We start from the raw sequence: 24,108 nt of genomic DNA on the forward strand, positions 1-24,108 counted from the left end.
AAAAAAAAAAAAAAAGACCAGCCTGGCCAACATAGTGAAACTCCGTCTCTACTAAAAATACCAAAAAAATGAGCCCAGTGCAGTGGCAGGTACCTGCAATCCCAGCTACTCAGGAGGCTGAGGCAGGAGAATTGTTTGAACCCAGGAGGTAGAAGTTATAGTGAGTCTAGATTGTTCCATTGCACTCCAGCCTGGGAGACAATAGTAAAACTCCATCTAAAAACAAAATAACCTCTAAAAATGCAATACAGTAGTGCTCCCTTATCTGTGGTTTTGCTTTCCAGGGTTTCAGTTACCCGTGGTCAACCATGGCCTGAAGATACTAAGTAGGAAATTCCAGAAATAACCAATTTGTAGGTTTTTAATTGCACACCTTTCTGAGGAGCATGGTGAAATCTCACACTGTTCCACTCTGGCCCACCCAGGACATGAATCTTCCTTTTGTCCAACATATCCACACCATATACACTACCTGCCTGTTGGTCTCTTAGTAGCCATCTTGGTATCAGATTGTCTGTCATGGTATCAAAGCGCTTTGTGTTCAAGTAACTTATTTTGCTGTGGCCCCAAAGTTCAAGAGTAGTGATGCTGACATACTGCTATAATTTGATACAGTTTGGCCCTGTGTCCCCATCCAAATCTCAACTTGAATTACAATCCTCACATGTCAAGGGAGGGACCTGGTGAGAGGTGATTGGATGATAGGTGCAGTTTCTCTCATGCTGTTCTCATGATAGTGAGGGAGTTCTCACAAGATCTGGTTGTTTGATAAGTATCTGGCCCATTTTCCTGCATGCTCTCTCTCTTTCCTGCCACCTTATGAAGATGTGTCTTGCTTCCCCTTTGCCTTTTGCCATGATTGTAAGTTTCCTGAGGACTTCCCAGCCATCCAGACCTGTGAGTCAATTAAACCTCTTTTTCTTTATAAATTAGTCAGTCTCAGGTAGTACCTTTATAGCAGTATAAGAACAGACTAATACATAATTGTTTTATTATTAGTTATGGTTGCCAATCCCTTATTGTGTCTAATTTATAAATTAAACTTTATTATAGGTATATATGTATAGGGAAAAAAACAGTGTATTTAGGGCTCAGTACTATCCATGGTTTCAGGCATCCACTGGGGGTCTTGGAACGTATCCTCCTCAGATAAGGGGGACTATTGTAATAAGAAAACAATTCAATATTTTAAAATGGGTAAAAGATTTCAACAGATACTTCACCAAAGAAGATATATGGATGACAAATAAGTATATGAAAAGATGTCCAATACCATCAGTCATTAAGGAAATGCAAATTAAAACTACATTAAAATACCAGTACACACTTATTAGAATGGTTAAAATTAAAAAGACTGAGTAAATTGCATGTTGGCACACACTGCCAATGAGAACATAATTTGATTGAACCACTTTACTGTGGAAGACATTCTGGGAGTTTATTTATTTATTTATTCCATGCCTGGCTAATTTTTTTTTATAGAAATAGGGTTCCACTATGTTGCCCAAGTTGGTCTCAAACTCCTGGGCTGACGCAATCTGCCTGCCTTAGTCTTTCAAAGTGCTAGCATTGGAGGTATAAGCCACCAAGCCTGGTTGTGGCAGTTTCTTTAAAGTTTCAACATACACCTATGATGTGATCTGGCCATTCCACTCTTAGGTTTTTACCCAGGAGAAATGAAACTGCATGTCCATACAAAGACTTGTACACCAACGTTCATAGCAGTTTTCTTTGTAATAGCCAAAAACTAGAAATAGCACAAATATCCATTAGCAAGTGAATTGATAAATGAATTGTAGTATATCCATACAATAGAATTCCACTCAACAATTTAAAACATGAATTATTGATACTTGGGAGAACAAAGATGAATCTGAAAATAATTACACTGAGTGAAAGAAGCCAGGCAAAATGACTACATGCTATGCAAATCCCATTCCACAAAACTAGACTAATCTATTGTTAACTAATCTGTAGTGACAGAGAGGAGATCAGTGGTTACCTGTGGATGAATAGGGTTGGTAAAGAGTCAGGAAAGAAGGATTACAAAGGGGAATGTGGAAATTTTTGGGGGTGACAGTTATGTTCACACCTTGATTATGATATTTCACAAGTACATATATATATCAAAACTTATCAAATCATACACTTTAAATATGTATGTTATACACTTTAAATTGTGTGTCAGTTATACCTCAATAAAGCTAGTAAAACTATTATATATTCTTATTTTTCTGAGCAGGTTCTCATGGAGAAAAAAACACACTTACCTAGCGTCCGTTTTCAAAGGGCCTTGCTAGTTGTGCTAAAACCTATCTGATCACTTTGCTTGATACTAATGATTTTTTTTTTTTTTCTTTAGTAGAGGCAGGTTTTCGCCATGTTGGCCAGGCTGGTCTCAAACTTCTGACCTCACGTGATCTGACCTCACTTCAGCCTCCCAAAGTGCTGGGATCACAGGTGTAAGCCACCATGCCCAGCCAATACTAATGATTGATATGGGAGAATGTTTTCTTTTTCCTAGATTCCTCATACAGCTTGATAAGGGCCATAATAACTTAACTCTTAGAACAATGAAAATATTTCAGGCCCAAAGGGAAGCACATCTGGTGCCTCCTCTGAAATGCACCAGGGCATTGTTGTAAGTTCTGCATAAAGCTAAACTTGTTCAATTAAAGAACTATCTTTTATTCTGAGACCTTATTTCAATATCACTTGTGATAATGATTATAGATGGTAGCTGTTATTTACATATTGCTACTTCTCATGATTAAAGGTGGCATTTCCACAGCAGTGAAATCAAGAAGGTAGAGTAACAAGAATTGTATAGGATATGAGCTTTTACCTTACATGCAAGTTAACAAGTTGGCTTGGTAATGCTTGATGGATATTAGCTAAAGACATGAGACTCTTGGGTCAGAGAACAAACACTTGATTACTCATGACAAAAGTAGTAATCAGAACTTAATCTTGTGCTTTTACTAGTTCCATGCCCCACATTTCAAGAGGGCAATGAAAGTCCCATAATAGATGTTTGCACACAAACCGTGGGCTACCATTTAAGGAGAAGAATCCTGAGCCTGGTAAATCCATTGCTTTTATAGTGAGTTGTAATAAGCCTGTTCTTTCTCTAAGGGAAGATGTTACCTGATCCCTCAAGGTTGCTCATTGCAAACACAACCCTGAGAAATGGCCTGGATAAAGAGCAGTCAGAGCCTTGCTTCTTGGCATACCTAGCAAGAATGTACATAGCTGCTCAAGGCCCCTCTTAGGTTTCCCTCCAACACTGGGGACTGTGCATGGAGGCACCTGCCACTTCTGCCTGCACCCTGGGCTAGTCTGAGAGTCAAAGACACAGACACTGTTGAATGGCTGAAATATGTGTTCTCACCACAACTTCCTTCCTAGTTAGGGTCCTAATGCAGGCCCTCTGGGCTGCACCTGGCAGAGTAGAGTCACATACTTTCAGGTACCCTGCTGAGTTTGTCTTCTCTGCTTTCAGAAATTCCAACATTCTACATGAGTCATGGTTCTCAGTATATTATTGCTATACCCTCTCAGAATCTCTCTGACTCCCCAGGTTTCACATAGTTTTACATTATTGTAAAAGGCCCCAAGATTTTCATGCTTTGGAGAAGAGTTACACACATCTTTTCTTTATTCTTGCATTCCTGAAAGCCTTACATTAGCATCCAAGTGAGGTTTATCTATCACTATCAATAGTAAATATTTAGTGAACTAAACACCCACGATGCTCAAGATACTGTATCAAATATGATTTAAGGGTTCCTAGGAGCTTCAACATGCATCACCTGGGTGAAAAAACATGAGGAAACCAGAAAGTACATTCAGGTGGGGTTTTCCTCAATAGCATTTTTAAAATAATACCTAGCTGCAGGGATAGGAGCTGTGCTGCTTTCATATTGATTCTCCTTGCGGTTTGAGTAATTGGAGCTGAAGGGAAGGTGACTGGGAATAAAGGAAAGCAGCACTGATTGTTTTGGCTAAAAGAAAGTTTTCACACTGTCATGCACTATTAGAATTTCTGGGATCTTCTTTATAGTCACTGGTTTGATGGTTATTGGCCAAGAAGGAAGAAGGCGAACTAGTCAGGCCTAGAATAATTACCAGCCATACAGCATAATCTGGGGCTAGTGTTTCAGGACCAAGGACTGAACGAGACAGAGTGACCAAGAGCGATCTTGCAAGGCCCTGTCCAAAAAGGCAGCTAAGGTTCACAGAAAGAAAATATTGTATTGATTATCAATTTCAGAGGATTGGGCATAGAGCCAAAATTAGGAGGTATATCATGAGGTCAAAAGCCATTGCTGGCCAAGCACGATGGCTAATGTCTGTAATCCCATCACTTTGGGAGGCCAAGGCAGGCAGATCACTTGAGGCCAGGAGTTCAAGAACAGCCTGGCCAACATGGCAAAACCCTGTCTCTGCCAAAAATATGAAAATTAGCTGGGTGTGGTGGCACATGCATGTAATCCCAGCTACTTGGGAGGCTGAGACAGGAGAATCGCTTGAACCTTGGGAGGCAGAGGTTTTAATGAGCCAAGATCATGCCACTGCACTCCAACCTGGGTGACAGAATGAGACCCTGTCTCAAAAACAAAAACAAAAACAAACAAACAAAAAAACACCAAAGCTACCGGTATGTAGGAATGGTGCAGGAGGAAAGTGCAAAGCAGAAATGAGGTGAAAAGATCTAGAATTGGCCAGGCGCAGTGGCTCACACCTGTAATCCCAGCACTTTGGGAGGCCGAGGCAGGCGGATCGTGAGGTCAGGAGATCAAGACCATCCTGGCCAACGTGGTGAAACCCCATCTCTACTAAAAATACAAAAAAATTAGCTGGGCGTGGTGGCACATGCCTGTAATCCCAGCTACTTGGGTGGCTGAGGCAGGGAAATTGCTTGAACCCAGGAGGCAGAGATTGCAGTGAGCTGAGATCACGTCACTGAACTATAGCCTGAGCAACAGTGAGAGACTCTGTCTCAAAAACAAAAAAGGATCTAGAACTATGAACAGGAATGAGGTCCTTCTTGGTTACTGGCTGCCAGATGGAATATGAGTTAGTCAGCAGAAGTTAATAAGGTAGGTTAAAGGTTAATGCATAGGAATAGTTTCTGCACAGTCTTCTGATGCTGTCTGTCCATCCCACAGTCAGGCCTATATCAATATCAGCCCCAGATGAAGTGGTCATGCCCTCCTTTGTGCACCTATTACAGATAGTCATGGCTGTCATTACCCATCACAGCTAATGGCACTTACTGGGTTGAGAGAAGCGGGGCTCTGTCTCCCTTACCAGACAATGAGCTCCTTGAGTTTATTCATTTTTGTGTTTCCGTTGTGCCTGGACTGCACACTGTTTCCCAAATGAACAAATTAACTAGCCTAGAATACGGTAGACTATGATGATAAAGGTCAGTTCTTAGAAGATCATTGTTTTCATTCTTTAACTGTTTAAGATAGTGTCAATTTTATGTAAAAATTGTGCCCTGGGTAAGCAGTTGCTTTCCGCTGTTCTCTTTCTTGGTGATTGCTCCCTCTAGGAGCCCAAAGCATGACATCCAGAGGCCCGGATTCTCATCCCTCCTGGTTGTGGCCTTTCATTCTCAACTATCCTTTCAATCTTAGTATGCCAGGTAAAGCTGTCTGCTTTTGATGGACTATCGGCCACAGAGTTCTATACTTTTAGAAGGCCTTCTCATAGATTCTTACAAATGTACCTATTGTTTCAATAAATATTTATTGAATTGGCCAGCAATGTTTCAGATACTAACTGCTGGGTAAGTATTTGCCAAGAACAAAGTACGCAAAAATCACTTCCCTCATGGACTTTGGTTTCCTGGAGGGAGAACAGGCAAGACATAAAATAAATTGTAAAATATTTGGGATGTTAGTGATCAGAGAAGAAAAGTAAAACAGGGACAGTGAATGGGGACTGTCAGAGTGGTAATTGCTATTCAAGATAGTTTGACCAAGGAAGGCCTCACTGAGGAGGTAACATTTAAGAATAGACTGGAAAGGCATAAGGAAAAAGCCATTAGGTAAAAACCATTCCAGGCAGAAGGAACAAATAATGCAATGGCCAGGGACGGGAACATCTGTAGTGTTCAAGGAAAAGCAAGGAGACCAGTGTGACTAGAGCAGAGTAGATTAGGTAGAGAGTGGGAGTAGATAAGGTTAGCAAGGTAATGGGGGCCAGATCATGTGAGGTCGTATAGGACAGTATAATGACTTGGGCTTTTATTCTGTTATGGGGCGCCATTGCAGGAATGGGAGCTGTGAATGACATACTTTGACTTATATCTAACAGGAAATCTAGCTGCTGCATTGAGAATAGACCTTTAAATTTTAAAAGAGATACCTGTGGCACTCTTAGAGTAGAGTCATGCTCCTTGGAGTGCCTCAATTCATGTACATAAATGGGTAAGAGTGGAATTTTAGAAACCCTGGAAATGTGTTTGTTTCTCCTCTGCTCATGCCTGGTGGGTGAGCACCAACACCATCTCTTCCTAAGCTAGGGCTCCCGAGGAGAGCACCGTGCACGTGGATTCTTCTTATCCTCTGCATTCTTTGCCACAGGGATGTTATAAGTTGGCAAGATGCAGTAAAGTCTGCCTCAAGAGGCAGTGCCTTTCTTTATCTAAAGCCAAGAGAAATTTGGTTCTGCAAGTAACAAATGATTACTGCTGATGACACTCTTTGTACACACTTGAATAGAGTGTGGACCACAAAATAAAAACTGGAGCAAAAAAGGACTATCAAATATTACTGACTAAAGATTGGAAAGGAGGAAAACACATTACTTACACATACAATTCTTGATTGTATGAGAACACAACTTATGTGTATGTAAGTTGTACACTTGATTGTATGTGTAGAGAATTAAAAAAGTGTTCATATAAATTATTTAGACTTAAAAAGAGAAAAATAATTTCAGGAAGATGATAGTGGCAGTAGTAGTACAGGTTTTAGATATTCCTGAATCTCCACATAAAAACAGAGCAACTAGGTAGAAGACACAAAACTCACAGGCAACAAAATAAAATCCATTTACAAGAAAATCAGGATGATGCTGGTCTCCTGGAACAAGTTAGAAAGGAGTACCCCCTTTTCAATTGTTTGGAATACTTTCAGAAGAAATGGTACCGGCTCCTTGCACCTCTAGAATTCAGCTGTAAGTTTGTTTGGTCCTGGGCTTTTTTTGTTTGGTAGGCTATTTGTTACTACTTCAATTTCAGAATTCATTACTGGTCTATTCAGAGATTCAATTTCTTCCTGGTTCAGTCTTGGGAAAGTGTTTGTGCCCAGGAATTGAGCCATTTCTTCTAGATTTTCTAGTTTATGTTCATAGAGGTGTTTATAGCATTCTCTGATGGTTGTATTTCTGTGAGGTCAGTGGTGATATCACCCTTATCATTTTTCATTGCGCCTATTTGATTCTTTTCTCTTTTCTTATTAGTTTAGGTAGCAGTGTATTTTATTATTTTTTTCCAAAAAACCAGCTCCTGAATTTGTTGATTTTTTAAAAACATTTTTGTGTGTCTATCTCCTTCAGTTCCCCTGCGATAATGGCTATTTCTTGTCTTCTGCTAGCTTTGGGATTTGTTTGCTCTTGGTTCTCTAGTTCTTTTAGTTGTCATGTTAGGTTGTTGATTTGAGATCTTTCTAGCTTTTTGATGTGGACATTTAGTGCTACAAATTTCCTTCAACACAGCTTTAGCTGTGTCCCAGAGATTCTGGTACATTGTCTCTTTGTTCTCATTAGTTTTAATGAATTTCTTGATTTCTGCCTTAATTTCATTATTTACCCAGGAGTCATTCAGTAGCAGGTTGTTCATGCAGCTGTGTGATTTTGAGTGAATTTCTTAATCTTGAGTTATAATTTGATTTTATTGTGGTCAGAGATATGTTTGCTATTATTTCAGTTCTTTTGCATTGCTGAGGAGCATTTTACTTCTGATTATAAGACCAATTTTAGAGTGCCATGTGGGGATGAGAAGAATGTATATTCTGTTGTTTTTGGGTGGAAAGTTCTGTACATTTCTATCAGGTCCACTTGATCCAGGGCTTTGTTCAGTTCCTGAATATCTTTGTTAATTTTCTGTCTCAATGATCTGTCTAATATTGTCAGTGGAGTATTAAAGTCTTTCACTATTATTGTGTGAGAGTCTAAGTCTCTTTGTAGGTCCCTAAGAACTTGCTTTACGAATCTGGTTGTTCCTGTATTGGGTACATATATATTTAGGATAGTTAGCTCTTCTTACTGAATTGAGCCCTTTACCACTATGTACTGCCCCTGCCTTTTTTATCTTTGTTGGTTTAAAGCCTATTTTGTCAGAAACTAGGACTGCAACCCTTGCTTTTTTCTGTTTTCCATTTGCTTGGTAAATTTTTTTCCATTCCTTTATTTTGAATCTACGTGTGTCTCTGCACTTGAGATAGGTCTCCTGAAGATAGCCTCTGGGTCTTTGCTGATGCTGTTGGGTCTTTGTTCTTTAGCTGGCTTGCCATTCTGAGTCTTTTAATTGGGGCATTTAGCCCATTTACATTTAAGGTTAGTATTGTTATATGTGAATTTGATCCTGTCATCATGATGCTAGCTGTTTATTTTGCCAACTTGTTTATGTGATTGTTTCAAAGTGTCACTGGTCTGGGTACTCAAGTGAGTTTCTGTAGTGGCTGGTAAGATTTTCCTTTCCATATTTAGTAATTCCTTCAGAAGTACTTGTAGGGCAGTCCAGGTTGTGACAAATTCCCTCAGCATTTGCTTGTCTGAAAAGGATCTTATTTCTCCTTCACTTATGAAGCTTAATTTGGCCTGATATCAAATTCTGGGTTGGAAATTCCTTTCTTTAAGAATGTTGAATATTGGCCTCTAGTCTCTTTGGCTTGTCGGATTTCTGCTGAGAGGTCCACTGTTAGTCTGATGGGCTTCCCTTTGTAGATGACCTGGCCTCTCTGGCTGCCATTAACATTTTTTTTTCATTTTGACCTTGAATAATCTAATGATTATGTGTTTTGTGGTTGATCTTCTTGTGGAGTATCTTACTGGTGTTCTCTGCATTTCCTGAATTTGAATGTTGGCCTGTCTTTCTAGGTTGGTAAAGTTCTTCTGGATAACATCCTGAAGCGTGTTTTCCAACTTGGTTCCATTCTCCCCATCTCTTTCAGGTACCCCAATCACTTGTAGGTCTGGTCTTTTTATACAATCCTGTATTTCTTGGAGGTTTTGTTTTGTTTGTTTTCATACTTTTTTCTCTATTCTTGTCTGTCTTATTTCAGAAATACAGTCTTCAAGCTCTGAGATTCTTTCTGCTGCTTGTTCCACTTGGCTATTGATATTTGTGATTGTATTGTGAATTTCTTCTGTTGTGTTTTTCAGCTCCATTGGGTGTTTTATGTTCCTCTCTAAACTGGCTATTCTAGTTATCAGCTCCTGCAATGTTTTATCATGATTCTTAGCTTCTTTGCATTGTGTTAGAACATGCTCCTTTAGCTCAGCAAAGTTTGTTATTTACCCATCTTCTGACAACTACTTCTGTCAATTTGGCCATCTCAGCCTCAGCCCAGTTCTGTGCCCTTGCTGGAGATGTATTGCAATCATTTGGAGGAGAGGAGGCGCTCTGGCTTTTTGAGTTTTCGGCACTTTTGCATTGATTCTTTCTCATCTTTGTGGGCTTATCTACCACCTTCCATCTTGGAGATTGCTGACCTTTGAATGGGGTTTTTGTGAGGTCTTTTTTATGTTGCTGTTGCTGCTTTCTGTTTTTCTTTTAACAGTCAGGCTCCTCTTCTGCAGGGCTACTGTGGTTTGCTGGGCGTCCACTCCAGACCTTAATCACCTGGGTCCATCCTGCACCTGGAGGTATCACCAGTGGAGGCTGCAAAACAGCAAAGATGGCTGCCTGCTCTTTTCTCTGGAAGCTCTGTCCCAGAGGGGCACCGACCTGATGCCGGCCTGAACACTCTTGTAAGAGATATCTGGAGACTGCTTTGGGAAGTCTCAACCCAGTCAAGAGGAATAGGATCAGGGACCCACTTAAAGAGGCAGTCTGGCTGCCCCTTGGGGGATTGGGTGCACTGTGCTGGGGGGAACCCTTTTTGTGCAGACTGACCAGACTCTCCAGAGCCAGCAGGCAGGAAAGGCTAAGTTGGCTGAACTACATAGACTGTGGCCACCCCTCCCTCAAAGGGCTCTGTCCCAGAGAGATCAGACTTCTGTACATAAAACCCTGGCTGGAGTTGCTGAAATTCTCACAGAGAGGCCCTGCCCAGTGAGGAGGAATGGATCAGGTCCTACTTAAAGAAGCAGTCTGGCCACGATCTGCCACAGCAGCTGTGCTGTGCTGTGGGAAGGAAGTTATCTTCTATTCTTAGTTTGTTGAGACTTCATCAGAAATGTATGTTGAAATTTGTCAAATTTTTTTCCATATCTTCTGAGATAATAATATAGTTTTCTTTTTTAGCTGGTAAATGTGATAAGTTATTGATCAATCTTTGGATGTTAAACAAACCTTGTATCCCAGAGACAAACCTCACATTGTCATGATGATGCATTTTCTTTTTAACATTTGGTCATACTCAATTTGTTAAAATTTTGTTTAAAATTTTGAATCCATGTTTATGAGACATATTAGCCTATAGTTTGCTTTTCTTCTTCTTCTAATGTCTGTTCAATTTTGATATCAGGGTAATGCTGTCCTCATAGAATTAGTTGGGAATTACTTTTTTATTTTCAGTTTTTTAGAAGAGTTTAAGTTGAACTTGTAATATTTCTAAAGCACAGCCTAGCTGGATGCCTGAGGCTCAGGTTCTTACATAAGAACACAGTCAAGGTGTCACCTGCTTCAAAGTTCACTGACATGGCTGTTAGTAAGCCCCAGGCACTTGCTGGCTACAGGCTGGAAACATCAGTTCCTTGCCAATGTGGGTCTCCTTACAGGGCAGCTCACAACATAACAGCTAGTCTCCCACAGAGTGAGTTTGTGAGACAATGAGAGAGATTCAAGATGGAAGCCACAGTTTTTGTGACCTAATGCGAAAAGTGACATCTCATTAATAAGGAAGTCAATATGTTCAGCCCATTCTCAAGGAGAGAGGATTTCATAGGAGTGTGACTACAAGGAGGTAGGAAGCACTGAAGAACATCTTAGAGGCTGCCTACCATAGTTGTTTACAACATCACCTTATTCACCCTCATGTCTGTAGAAGCTATGGTGATGTCACCTCTCCCATTCCTTATTTGGGTAATTGTATCTTTCTCTTTTTTTATTTTCTGATCACTTTGGCTAGATGTTGATTAGCTTTACTCATCTTCATAGTCAGCTTTTAGTTTTACTGACTTTTTTCCTATTGTTTTTCTGTTTTCTATTTTATTTTCTACTCTGATCTTTATTATTTCCTTTCTTCTACTTACTTTGGGTCTCATTTGTTTTCTTTTCTGTTTGTAAGGTGGAAGCTGAGATCATGGATTTGAGACCTTTATTCTTTCCCAATATAGAATTTAGTGCTGTAAATTTCCCCCTAAGTACTGCTTTAGTGGCATCCAATAAATCTTAGACAGTATTTTCATTTTAATTCTGCTAAATATTTTCTAGTTTTCCTTTTCTTTTTTGACCATAATTTTAAAGTGTTCTATTTAGTTTCTAAATATTTCAGGATTTTTCCAGAGATCTTTCTGTGATTGATTTCCATTTTAATTCCATTGTCAGAAAACATACTTTATATGACTTGAAGCCTTTAAAAGTTTTTGTTTGTTTGTTTTTTTGAGACAGAGTCTTGCTCTGTCGCCCAGGCTGGAGTGCAATGGCATGATCTTGGCTCACTACAACCTCTGCCACCCAGGTTCTCCTGCCTCAGCCTCCCAAGTAGCTGGAATTACATGTGCATGCCACCACACCTGTCTAATTTTTGTAGTTTTAGTAAAGACGGGTTTTCACCATGTTGGCCTCAAACTACTGACCTCAGGTGATCTACCTACCTCAGTGTCCCAAAGTGCTGGGATTACAGGTGTGAGCCACCCTACACCCGGCTTGAATCCTTTTAAATTTAATGAGACTTTTTCTAATGGTCCAGAATATGATATATCTTGGTAAATGTTCCATTTATACTTGAAAAGCATATGTATTCTGCTGTTGTTGGGTCAAAGGTAATATAAATGTTAATTGGGTCAAGCTGGTTGATAGTGCTCAAGTTTTCTTTATCTTTACTGGTTTTTGTTGTAGACTACATTCGAAATTTTTATCAAAAATTCAATATCTGCAACTGGATTTAAACATTATTGTATTATTTTTATTGCGTTAAAATATTTTCCTTCCTCTTCTTTCTTGCACGTATACACACATAAATACACACACACACACAGTAACAAATTTAGAGACCACAGAATTGTAATGATATAAAGCATCTGATTGTGATGCTGTATCTGTTAACAAGTGTTATTGTTCAATAAAACACTTTTGAAACTAGGTTATTTTATCTTTCCTTGTCTGACCTTGTAAGCCACTTAATTGCAAAACGTGTTTCTATTCACAGTGCCTCTTAATATTTTATTCTTTATGCCAAGTTATGCTCCCACTGCAAACAAAACAGGTAGCAAAATCTTTAACAGAATGAAAGAAACAGACGGGTTTCTAGAATAATGCTGTTTACAGGTGTTCCTGTTTTAACAGGATATATAAATGCTTGATAAACCTTGTATTCTGAAAAATTATATGTAAAAATAATCGGTTATGGGAAAAATAGGATGGGGTCATAACACTCAAAAGTTAACTTTGTAACAGGAATATTAATAAAATATTAATTCTTCCAGCTAAAACACTACCACCCAGTAAATGTCCACTATTGTTTGTACTCAGGATCAAAGTCAACTTCTACAGTCTTAAATCTTAAGACAGGTCCTCAGGGGCATTCACCTCCAATAGATAACATTGTCAAAACATTAAAAATCTGCTCTGGATCTGTGATTTCTGAAACAATCAACTGAAGTTTTTAAACATAAGACAAATGTCTTCTCCGCTTCTTCATCTACTCCTACAGCCTCATGTTGTAGAGAAGACACAAGTTCTTGAAGCCATTAAGCCAGGCACTACTTGCCCTAAGGGAAGGAACTGCCAAGCTTAAGGCCTCCTTTATTAGCTCTGAGAAAGCTTGTCCCTGAATGTTTAAACTATTGACGTGCTGGGGGAAAAGTAACGTATGAAACAATGACATAATTTTCTTATTATTACCGTGTAATACCAATTGAGTATTACTTTGCATTATAGAAACGTGTTACAGCTGAAAAGACTACTCCATAGTTCTCTAACCTTGAAATGCATGATTTTCCCAGTCATTTTCTTGGCAGCATCCACCAATGGAATTTAAATCTCTTTCCTCCCAGGATCACTGAATGCATATTTACTGAGCACCTATTATATCCCAGAGTCTGTTCTAAATGCTGGAGACAGTGGTGAGCACAACAGGACAGGCAAAGTCCATGTGTTCACAGGCTTCTATTCTGGTAGGGGGTACCAGCAATCAACAAACAGGTAAATCAATAAATATGGTAACACCAGACTATGCTTGCTATCAGGAAAATAAAACAGGGTGATAGGATATGGAATGAAATGAGGGGCTAACCATGGGTAGAGATGCTACTTTAGATAGGATGATCAGGGAAGTTGTCTCTGAAGAGGTGACATTGGAGCCAAGACCTATAAGATGAGAAGGAACTAGTCATGGGAAGATCTGAGAAGGACTTCCAGGCAGAGGGAACAGTAGAGGAACAGTAAGTGCAAAAGCCTTGAGATGGGAGTAAGCATAGTGTGCTTGAGGGAAAGAATGAAAAGTGGCTGAGAAAGTCTCTGGGGTATACTCTAGTTGGAGTGCCACATATCACCACCATTCTGCAGTTGACTCAACAACCAAGTCACTGCTGCTTAACAATTCCATGTCCTCCATGCCTAACATGACAAAACTGCAAACCAAAATGCAACTGACCGATTCTCATCTGAGTGTCAGATCCACAGGCAATGAAGCATGACACACTTCATCACCACACAGGGTAAGGCTGGAGTGGGGCTGGATGAGTTTGGCCAGTTTGAGGAATTTTTAAATTTCTGATTGTGGGTTCCACCCAGAAGTCAGCTGTGGACTAAGGAGAGGGCTGGAGCAGGGTTTCGCAGGAGGTACCCTGGGACAGCTGTGGTAGGATAAGGGTACAGTGTTGGAGTGGGAGAGATGAGATGGGCCCTGAGGAAGGATGAAATTGCATCCAAGGCAAGATGCTGTAAGTACCTTCAGAAAAAAGTCACCTTTTTGCTTCTTTTGCTAATCCTGGGTGCCATACTCACCTTGATGAGCCGGTGACTTTCCAGTCAGCCAGAATTATCTAGCAAATAACTAGGAAGTAGTGCTTCATTGCTTTTGCAGAAACCCTAACTCACCCACACTGGTTCCGCTGTGCTTTCCTCAAGCTTTTGTGTTGCTTTGGAATCCTCTGCATAGTCTTCATTTTAAATATAAATACCTCACCTTCTTGGAAGGATTCTATCTCCATTATAGAGAAGACTCTTCATTCTCTTCTTTGGATACCCTTGCAGTAGTTAGCATAATACTGACCTAGATCTTTCTCCTTCTCAATAGGTGGACTATTTCAGAGGTAACTTCTCATGTGCCTTAGTGCTGTAGTGGGAAACGAGCTAGCAGCTTCTGCTGCCAAAAGATACTAACATTCTGGGTTTCATGATTCAGGCTATATGCAATGAGAAACTGGGCTGCTTACCTGTTCTTCCTGCAGCGAATTGTAAAGGCAAGAAAGAAAAGTATCAGCAGAAGTCCACAGCTGAGAAAAGTCCAAACAATACCCAAGAGGACAGGAGACAATGAAGAGATGGTCTTACTGCTGTGGTGGGAAGATGTCTGAGGACAGAAAAAGAAGAGGCTGTAAGGAATGAAAGATCATCTATAGGTAAAAAACAAACAGCCCAATCATCACCAATGCTGGGAAACATGTATCCTGCATGAGCAGCTTCTCTTCTCCCTCCTCTCCTTCCTCATCCTCCTTTCCCTCTGCCTCCTCCTCCCCAGCAGCACCAGTGGTACCCTGTGGCTGCTCACTTACAATTGTTGTCTTGCAGAGATCATGAAGGGGTCTCCGATCCAGCTCCTGGCCAGAAAAGCTGTCACACAATTCAGAGCAGTTTATTTCAGGCTCCATGTCACTACATGCCCCTGTTGGTGTGTGCTTATTCACAGTCTTGGTTACCCACTGGTAAGGGATGCAGATCTCTGACTAAAACACAAGAGGAACTCCAATCTTTTCTTCAGAGGCCCCATTTTGGAGCTGGCTCCAGCCTCAGAGTCCAGAGTGAAAACCCATTCAGGTAGAAGCAAAGGGTTATTTTACTAGGCTCCTTCATCAGACATCCTTCACTGGTCACCCTCCAAAATCAGACATCCTTCAACTGGTCCCCTGCTGCCAGCGCATGCCATGTGAGTCAAGAGTGGACAGCTTAGTAACCATCAGGCTACACAAGGTGATGATTCGAGTTAACCACCAGATGGCAGTCACTGTTCCAAGTAACCTCACTGGTTCCTGAAGAAAGGAAAGCAATTAAACCTGTTAAATAAATGTGCACACGTGCGCACACACACATGTAAATGGTTTATTACGGAGGTTTTAAAATAACATCTATTTTAATTAGTTATATTTTATTACACTCTTTATTATATATATTACAAAGGTATTAAATATATTTAAGCAAACATATTTTAAGCCATTATAATAAACAATATTTTTTAAACAAAGATAAAACATATTTAACATTTTCTAGGGATAAAGCTCTGCAGTTTCTCTTCAGATCCTTTTTATGGCCCAGTACTGGAAAGGCCTTAGCTTAGACTTGTGAGGCACATCTTCCTTTCTTCCATACTGGGAAACCCCCTGCCCTCACAAGGTCTTTTTATGCAGCTCATGGCTTAAGTTCTATCTGATCCTGGATGGTGCTGGGTTCAGGTGCCCCATGCTGTCTCCACACATGATCTGTTGGTCACTCTAGCTCTTGTTCTCTCAGTGAGGAACATTCTATGTCCAGTCAGCTGGGGTCACAGAAAGGTACCCAAGCTGTCTGCAAGAGTCTTTGTATTTAAACTGTGAGACTAACAGGAGTGAGATAGACTACTCAGGCAATAGGGAAAGAAACTGGGGAGCTCTAGGAACTCCCGCAGAGTGAGTGACTAGCCAGAGGATGGTGTAATTTCTCTCAGAAAACCCTTGCAATATGAATAATGTGATCTAAAGAGAAGCTCAGTCTTGTGGAACAAAGATAGAAAGGCAAAAAGGTTCAAATTAGCACCAGTAGAAAAGATAGCCAGATCCCTAATTCTTTAAAGCAATCAATCCCTTAATAGAGAAAATAGATTTGAAATTTTACCAATGGTAATCTAAAAGAGGCTTCCACTTCTGCTTTCTGTTTTTTAAACAGCTTAGCACAGTTTTCTTTGATTGTGGAGAAAAATTGGACTAGGCGAAAATATCAATTACTATTATTTCAACAGCCACCGAACATAAGGCCCATGTTTAAGCCAGAACAACAGTGACAGGTGGAGAGTGCCATCTTTGGAGTCTGTGTGCTTAGGCATGAACAATATAGCACCAGGTGCTGGCCATTCATTGGCCTCTCACATGTTCCTGAATTATTTACCAGGTTTATTATAATGAAATCCCAAGAGAACTAAAAGCTACCATCTCCCATTAAGGCATTTAAATTCTTGTGTAGTCTGGTCAGGTTACTGAATGCAAAATTAAGAAGCAAATATAAAAACCTATTTGCATTCTAATTTAGTTGAGATTTTAATTGCTAGAAAGGTATTTTTTCTTTTCTTTCTTTTTTTAAAGTTAGACATTTCCTATTGTGCCTTCTAGCATAGAGCCATATTGCAAACCACAGGGAGGACTATTACGACATAATGGATTGGAAGAAAATGTATTTTTCCTATATTGCCCTTTTAATCATTGTGGCAAATAAGTACACTTATATTTGAACAGTTATTCATTCCATGTTTATATATTATTATATCATTTGAAAGAAGTGTGTATGTATATGTATGGGTGTGTATATATAAAAACCTCATTTTGTCCTCACTACAGTGTTTTGTGATATAAACAACACCATTCCTCATTTTCAAATAAGTAAACTGAAGAGCAGAGAAGAGGAAAACCCTGCTCCAAATCTGCAGAGGCAAGAATCCCAGGAGTTTACATTCCAAGGTCAGTGTCATCCCAATATATATACTCCACATGGTGCAGACACTCTGGACTAACCTCTTCCAAGAAGATACCAGTGGGTCTCTTGGGTTTCTTCAGCTTTAGTTCCCAGAGCTGCATTTCTGTGGGCTTCCTAGAGCATGGCATGCCATAGCGCCTCTATACCAGTAGTTCTCAACTATGCCATTTTGTATCTTTAGGGGACATTTGGCAATTCTGGAGACATTTGTGGTTGTCAAAATAAAGAGAAGGGTGCTATTCAAATCTAGTACATAGATGCCAAGGATGCTGCTAAACATACTATAATTCACAGGATGGTCTGAACAACAAAGAATTATCTGGCCCCAAATGTCAATAGTGCTAAGGTTGAGAAACCCTGATCAACACTGTGGATCCCAGATGGGCTGACAAACTTAAACCTAAATTATCTTTGAGGGATTCTGTGAGTATGATGAGGTTGTTCACTGAGCCTAAGTCCTGTAGGATGCAAATCTGACTTGGGATAAATTTCTGAGCACATTCTAGAGGTATCCTTGGATAAACTAAACTCACTGGCGTGGAACTCTAAATGCTAGACCCCTCTTCAGTCCATGGTTATCCAGTGTAGAAACTTTATATTTCATGATATTGGGCTCCCACATGGGACAGGCATTAAACTCCAAACTTGGCACACATTCACAGAGATTCACACATGGGGTGCTGATGAAACAATGAAAGGCTCAGGCATTGAAAGGAGAATTGAAATGGTTTCAAAAAGTTTTAGTGATTGGAAAAGTGGGTGGGGAATTATCAGAGAAGGTAATGGTGAGGCATCTGACCACAAGATATACACAGAATTCAAAGCACAAGGGGAAAGGTCTTCCAGGCCCCTCCAAAAGCTACCTTCCCCCTGTACCCTCTCAACAAAGTCTCTAGGGAGAAACTGTTTACGTCACAGACAGTAATAGACCCAAGGCCGTGCAGGATAGTGTTTGAAATTTATTTGACAGAGATTATAGAATCCTTCCCAGTCATTAGGATCAGAAAAATAGATACTATTCCCAAGTGCAAGATGGTCATTTGCAAGTTCACCCCTCTCTATAGGCCCATATCTTTGTTACAAAATCTCTATTCTTCTACACATTATTTATGACCTTTAAAAAAACACTCATATAAATACTATCTTTTAACAAGTTGTTTTGCAGTTGGTAGAACTTTTGCTTCTGTATGGGAAGAATTAACTGCTGTGGGAATTGCTTTTTTCCGTTAACAATTTGAACACTACACAAAACACATGAAACAACTATTTTCAGGCATTGTACAACAGATGCCACAAGACTGGGGTATCTTCCTAAGAGATACTACCTGGAGGTCATTTCCAGGTCACAGCACATGGAGAGAAAAACAATCAGAACCTAGAATTCCATCTGAGGTAAGGGGAATGGATTGGAATTTGAAGATGTTGAGGTGGCTAGAGTTTGCAGGGCGGAGTAATGAAGAAGAGGGAGATAAGGAGAATAAGGAGAGCACTTGGGAAATCTGCAGAGAATCCCCTCAGTCTTTTTCTGAGTACTGATTTGGATACGAGTAGGAAGAAACTACTTGAAGTTGAAGAAATAAAGACACTGATAGGCAATAGCTGAGTAATTCTTGGAGCTCACACAGGGCTGAGACTACCCTGTGTTCCCATCAGCCAGTGTGGAGAGACCCCATAATATGCAGCACATCAGATAGAATCCTCGGAAAAGCCACATCTTAGTAGTAAAAATAAATTAACCCTAGACTAGAGGTTGCTCTGGATAGACCATAAAGGAAAGTCTCAACTGGATAAAAGTGATCCGTAAAAACTTAACTGCATTCCAGAACACAATTCAATGCCCTTAAAGGAATATAACAAGATCCAGTGCTCAACAATGTAAAATTCAAAATAATTACCAGGCATTCAAAGAAATGAAAAAAATATGACCTATAACCATAAAGTTTTTAAAAAAGATCAACAATATCAGACATAGAAATAACAGAAGTAATATAACTATCACACAAGAACCTTGAAACAATTGTTATAAATATGCTTTAAGATATAAAGCAAAACATGATAAAAATGAAGAGAGAAATGAAAGATAAAAAGCAAATCCAATGGAACTTCTAGAGAAAACAATATAATATCTGAAATAAAAATATAATGGATCAGACATTGCAAAAAGAAACTGGTTAACTTAAAAACATAGCAATAGAAATTATCCAAAAATCTGACCTCGTTTAAAATTGCTTCACAGCTTCACACTCCCTCTGGCTTTTGTAAATGATTTTCTGATCTTCCTTTTCCTCCATTGTCCTCAACATCTTTTTTTTTTTTTTTTTTTGAGACAGAGTCTCTCTCTGTTGCCCAGGCTGGAGTGCAGTGGCGTGATCTTGGCTCATTGCAACCTTCACCTCCTAGCTTCAAGTGATTCCCCTACCTCAGCATCCCGAGTAGTTGGGATTACAGGCACCTGCCATCATGCCCAGCTAATTTTTGTATTTTTAGTACAGATGGTGTTTCACTATGTTGCCCAGGCTGGTCTCAAACTCCTGATCTCAAATGATCTGCCCACCTCGGCCTCCCAAAGTGCTGGGATTATAGGCATGAGCCACCATGCCCAGCCTGTCTTCAACACCTTTTAATGTACTATTTAATTTATTTATATATTGGTGTCTATTGATTATTGTTTGACTTCCCCCATTAGAACACAAATTCTATAAAAGTAAGGATCTTAATTTTGTATACTAGTGTATTCCAGGTGTATAAAGAGAAAAATGATTAATAAGAATGACATATGGTGGCAGATCAAGATGGCAAAATAGAAGGCTCCACTGATCATTCCTCCTGCAAGGACACCAAGCGAACAGCTATCTACACAGGGGAAAAAAAAAAAAACCAAAAACCCTTCATAAGAACCAGAAATCAGAGAAGAAAGGACAACTGGACCAAACTCAGCTGACATGTGCAAATGGAGGGAGCATTTCAAGTAGCTCTAGCTAGAGAGGAATTGCCAGTCCCAGTGGTCTGAACTTGAATGCCTGCAAATCTCACCAGTGAGGGCTACAATGCTCTTTGTCTCCTAGCAAACTTTAAAAGCAGTCTAGGCAATAATGACTGCAACTGTTAGGCGGGTCCTCGTGCTGAACTAGGCCCAGAGACAGAGGACTGGGAGTGCATGCAACCTACTGAGACACCAACTGGGGCAGCCAAGAGAGTGCTGACATCGCCCCTCCCCTTGCCCCAGGCTACACAGCTTATAGCTCCAAAAGAGACCCCTTCTATTCATTTGAGAACAGGAGAGGGAAAATAGGAAGAACTTTGTCTTACATCTAGGATAATAGCTCAGCCAGAGCAGGATAGGGCACTGGTCAGAGTTATGAGGCCCCCATTCCAGGTCCTAGCTCCAAGGTGACATTTCTAGACACACCCTGGGCCAGAGAGAACCCAATGCATTGAAGACAAGGACCCAGCCCTGCCAGCATTTATCACCTGCTAAGTGAAGAGCCCTTGGGCCCTGAATAACCAGCAACAATAACCAGGGACTATGTTGAGGGCCTTGGGTGAGCCTCTGAAACTTGCTGGCTTTAGGTGGGACTCACATTACCAGCTGTGGTGACTGCAGGACAAAACTCCTTCTGCTTGACAAAAGCAGAAGGAAAACTAAAAGGGCCTTTGTCTTGCACCTTAGGTACCAGCACAATACAGGGGGTTAGAACACCAAGAGGGCTTTGGAGACCCTGATTATAGGACTTGATCCTTGGGCAGCATTTCTGGACCTGCCCTGGATCAGAGGGGACCCCACTGCCCTGAAGGGTGAGTTTCAGGCCAGGCAGCATTCACAACAAGCTGACTTATGAGACCCTGGGCCTTAAGGGAACATCAGCAGTAGTCTGGCAGTCCTCCTCATGGCCTGGGTTGTCAGTGGCTACAGGATGAGGTTCCTCTGCATTTGGAAAGGGAAGGAAAGAGTGGGAAGGACTGTGTCTTGTGGTCTGAGGGCCAGCTCAGCTACAATATAATAGAATACCAGGTAGACTTCTAAGGATTTTGACTCTAGTCCTTGCCTCCTGGACCTAGCTGGGACATGGGGGAAGGACAAAGCTTTTCCTCTAAAATCTGAAACACTACAAGGACATCCCCTGCCATCACTGTTATTCAACATACTACTAGAAGTCCTAGGTAGAGCAATTAGATAAGACAAAGATATAAAAAGTATCCAATTGGAAAGGAATAACTCAAATTATCATTGTTTGCAGACGATGTGATCTTCTATTTGGAAAAACCTAAAGACTCCATGAGAAAACAATTATAACTGATAAATTCAGTAAAACTTCAGGATACAAAATCCACAAACATTTACCTAAATAAAAATGAATCATTCTATTATAAAGACACATGCACATGTATATTCATTGCAGCACTAGTCACAATAACAAAGACATAGAATCAACCTAAATGCCCATCAATGGCAGACGGGATAAAGATAAAAAAATAAAGTTCTTGTGGTACACGAGAACTTCACAATGCAATCACAAGTATCTATAGAATAGACCAAGCAGTGGAAAGAATTTCAGAGCTTGAACACTATCTTTCTCCAATAAGGCAGAAAAGAATACAGAAAAAAAAAAAAAAAAAGGAATGAACAAACCTCAGAGAAATATGAGATCATGTAAAGGGACCAAACCTACAGGTTGACTGGGGTACCTGAAAGAGAGCGGCAGAACAGAACCAAGTTGAAAAACATACATCAGGATAGCATCCATGAGAAATTCTCCAATCTAGCAAGACAGGCCAAAATTCAAAATCAGGAAATGCAGAGAACCCCAGTAAGATACTCCACAAGAAGGTCAACCCCAAGACACATAATCATTAGATTCTCCAAGGCAAAAAGGAAAAAAAATCCTAAGGGCAGCCAGAGAGAAAGTCCAGGTCACCTTGGACTCACTTCGCTCTTGTTGCCCAGGCTGGAGTGCAATGGCGTGATCTCGGCTCACCGCAACCTCCGCCTCCTGGGTTCAGGCAATTCTCCTGCCTCAGCCTCCTGAGTAGCTGGGATTACAGGCACGTGCCACCATGCCCAGCTGATTTTTTGTATTTTTAGTAGAGACGGGGTTTCACCATGTTGACCAGGATGGTCTCGATCTCTTGACCTCGTGATCCACCCGCCTCGGCCTCCCAAAGTGCTGGGATTATAGGCGTGAGCCACCACGCCCGGCCTCAACATTCTTAAAGAAAAATATTTCCAAACCAGAATTTCATATCTGGCCAAACTAAGCTTTATAATTGAAGGAGAAAAAAGATCCTTTTCAGACAAGCAAATGCTGAGAGAATTTGTCACAACCAGGCCTGCCAAGCAAGTGCTCCTGAAGAAAGCACTAAATATGGAAAGGTAAAACTGTTACCAGCTACTATAAAAATATACTGAAGTACACAGACCAGTGACACTATGAAGCAACCACAAAAACAAGTCAGCAAAATAACCAGTTAGCATCATGATAACAGGATCAAATTCACACATAACAATACTAACTTTAAATATAAATGGGCTACATGTCCCTGATTAAAAGACACAGAATGGCTAGCTGGATAAATGGCCAAGACCCATCAGTATGCTGTCTTCAAGATACCCATCTCAAATTCAATGACACACAGAGGCTCAAAATAAGGGGATAGAGAAAAATTTAGCAAGCAAATGGAAAACAGAAAAAAGCAAGGCTTGCAGTCCTAGTTTCTGACAAACAGACTTTAAGCCACAAGGACAAAAAACACAAAGAAGGGCATTCCATAATGGTAAAGGGTTCAATTCAATAAGCAGAGCTAACTATCCTAAATATGTATGCACCCAATACAGGAGCACCCAGATTTATAAAGCAAGCTCTTAGAGACCTATAAAGAGACTTAGACTCTCACACAATTATAGTGAAAGACTTTGACACTCCACTGAAAATATTAAACAGATCAAGACAGAAAATTAACAAAGATATTCAGGAACTGAACTCAGCTCTGTATCAAGTGAACCTGATATGCACCTACAGAACTCTCCACCCAAAAACAAGAGAATATATGTTCTTCTCATTGCTGCATGATACTTTTTCAGGAAATGCAAAACAACTGAAACAATAACAGTCTCTCTGACAACAGAGCAATCAAATTACGACTCAAGATTAAGAAATTCTCTCAAAATCACACAACTACATGGAAATTGGACAATCCGCTCCTAAATGACTCCTGGGTAAATAATGAAATTAAGGCAAAAATCAAGAAGTTCCTTGAAACAAATGAGAACAAAGAGACAACATATCAGAATCTCTGGAATGCAGCTAAAGCAGTGTTAAGAGGGAAATTTATAGCACTAAATGCCCACATCAAAAGGCTAGAAAGATCTCAAGTTAACAAACATCACAACTAAAAGAATGAGAGAACCAAGAACAAACAAAGCCCAAAGCTAGAAGAAGACAAGAAATAACCAAGATTAGAGCTGAAATGAAGATATAGACACAAAAAACCTTTCAGAAAAATAAATGAATCCAGGAGCTGTTTTTTGAAAAAATTAATAAAATAGGTAACTAACTAGACTAATAAAGAACAAAAGAGAGAAGAATCAAACAGACACAATAAGAAATGTTAAGCGGGATATCACCACTGACTCCACAGAAATACAAACAACTATCAGAGAATACTATAAACACCTGTATGCACATACATTAGAGAATCTAGAAGAAATGGATAAACTCCTGGACACACAGACCCTCTCAAGACTGAACCAAGAAGAAACTGAATCCCTGAATAGACTAATAAGTTCTGAAATTGAGGCAGTAGCAAATAGCCTACGAACCAAAAAA

General features: G+C 40.1%; 1 protein-coding gene across 1 annotated transcript in view; it reads right to left on the bottom strand.

Moving 5' to 3' along the window:
• The window catches only part of GPR156 (G protein-coupled receptor 156), a 75,559-nt gene extending 59,968 nt beyond the window's left edge, over positions 1-15,591 (bottom strand). The window contains exons 1-2 of the mRNA XM_017513522.2: positions 15,121-15,591; positions 14,782-14,918 (exon numbers count right to left, since the gene is read on the bottom strand). Coding sequence (XP_017369011.1) covers positions 14,782-14,918; positions 15,121-15,216 — 233 coding nt within the window. The 5' untranslated portion in view covers positions 15,217-15,591. The remainder of the gene's footprint in view (positions 1-14,781; positions 14,919-15,120) is intronic.
• Between the last annotated feature and the right edge of the window lie 8,517 nt (positions 15,592-24,108).

The sequence above is a fragment of the Cebus imitator genome, unplaced genomic scaffold (assembly GCF_001604975.1).
Source record: "Cebus imitator isolate Cc_AM_T3 unplaced genomic scaffold, Cebus_imitator-1.0 Scaffold494, whole genome shotgun sequence".
NCBI classification, from domain to species: domain Eukaryota; kingdom Metazoa; phylum Chordata; class Mammalia; order Primates; family Cebidae; genus Cebus; species Cebus imitator.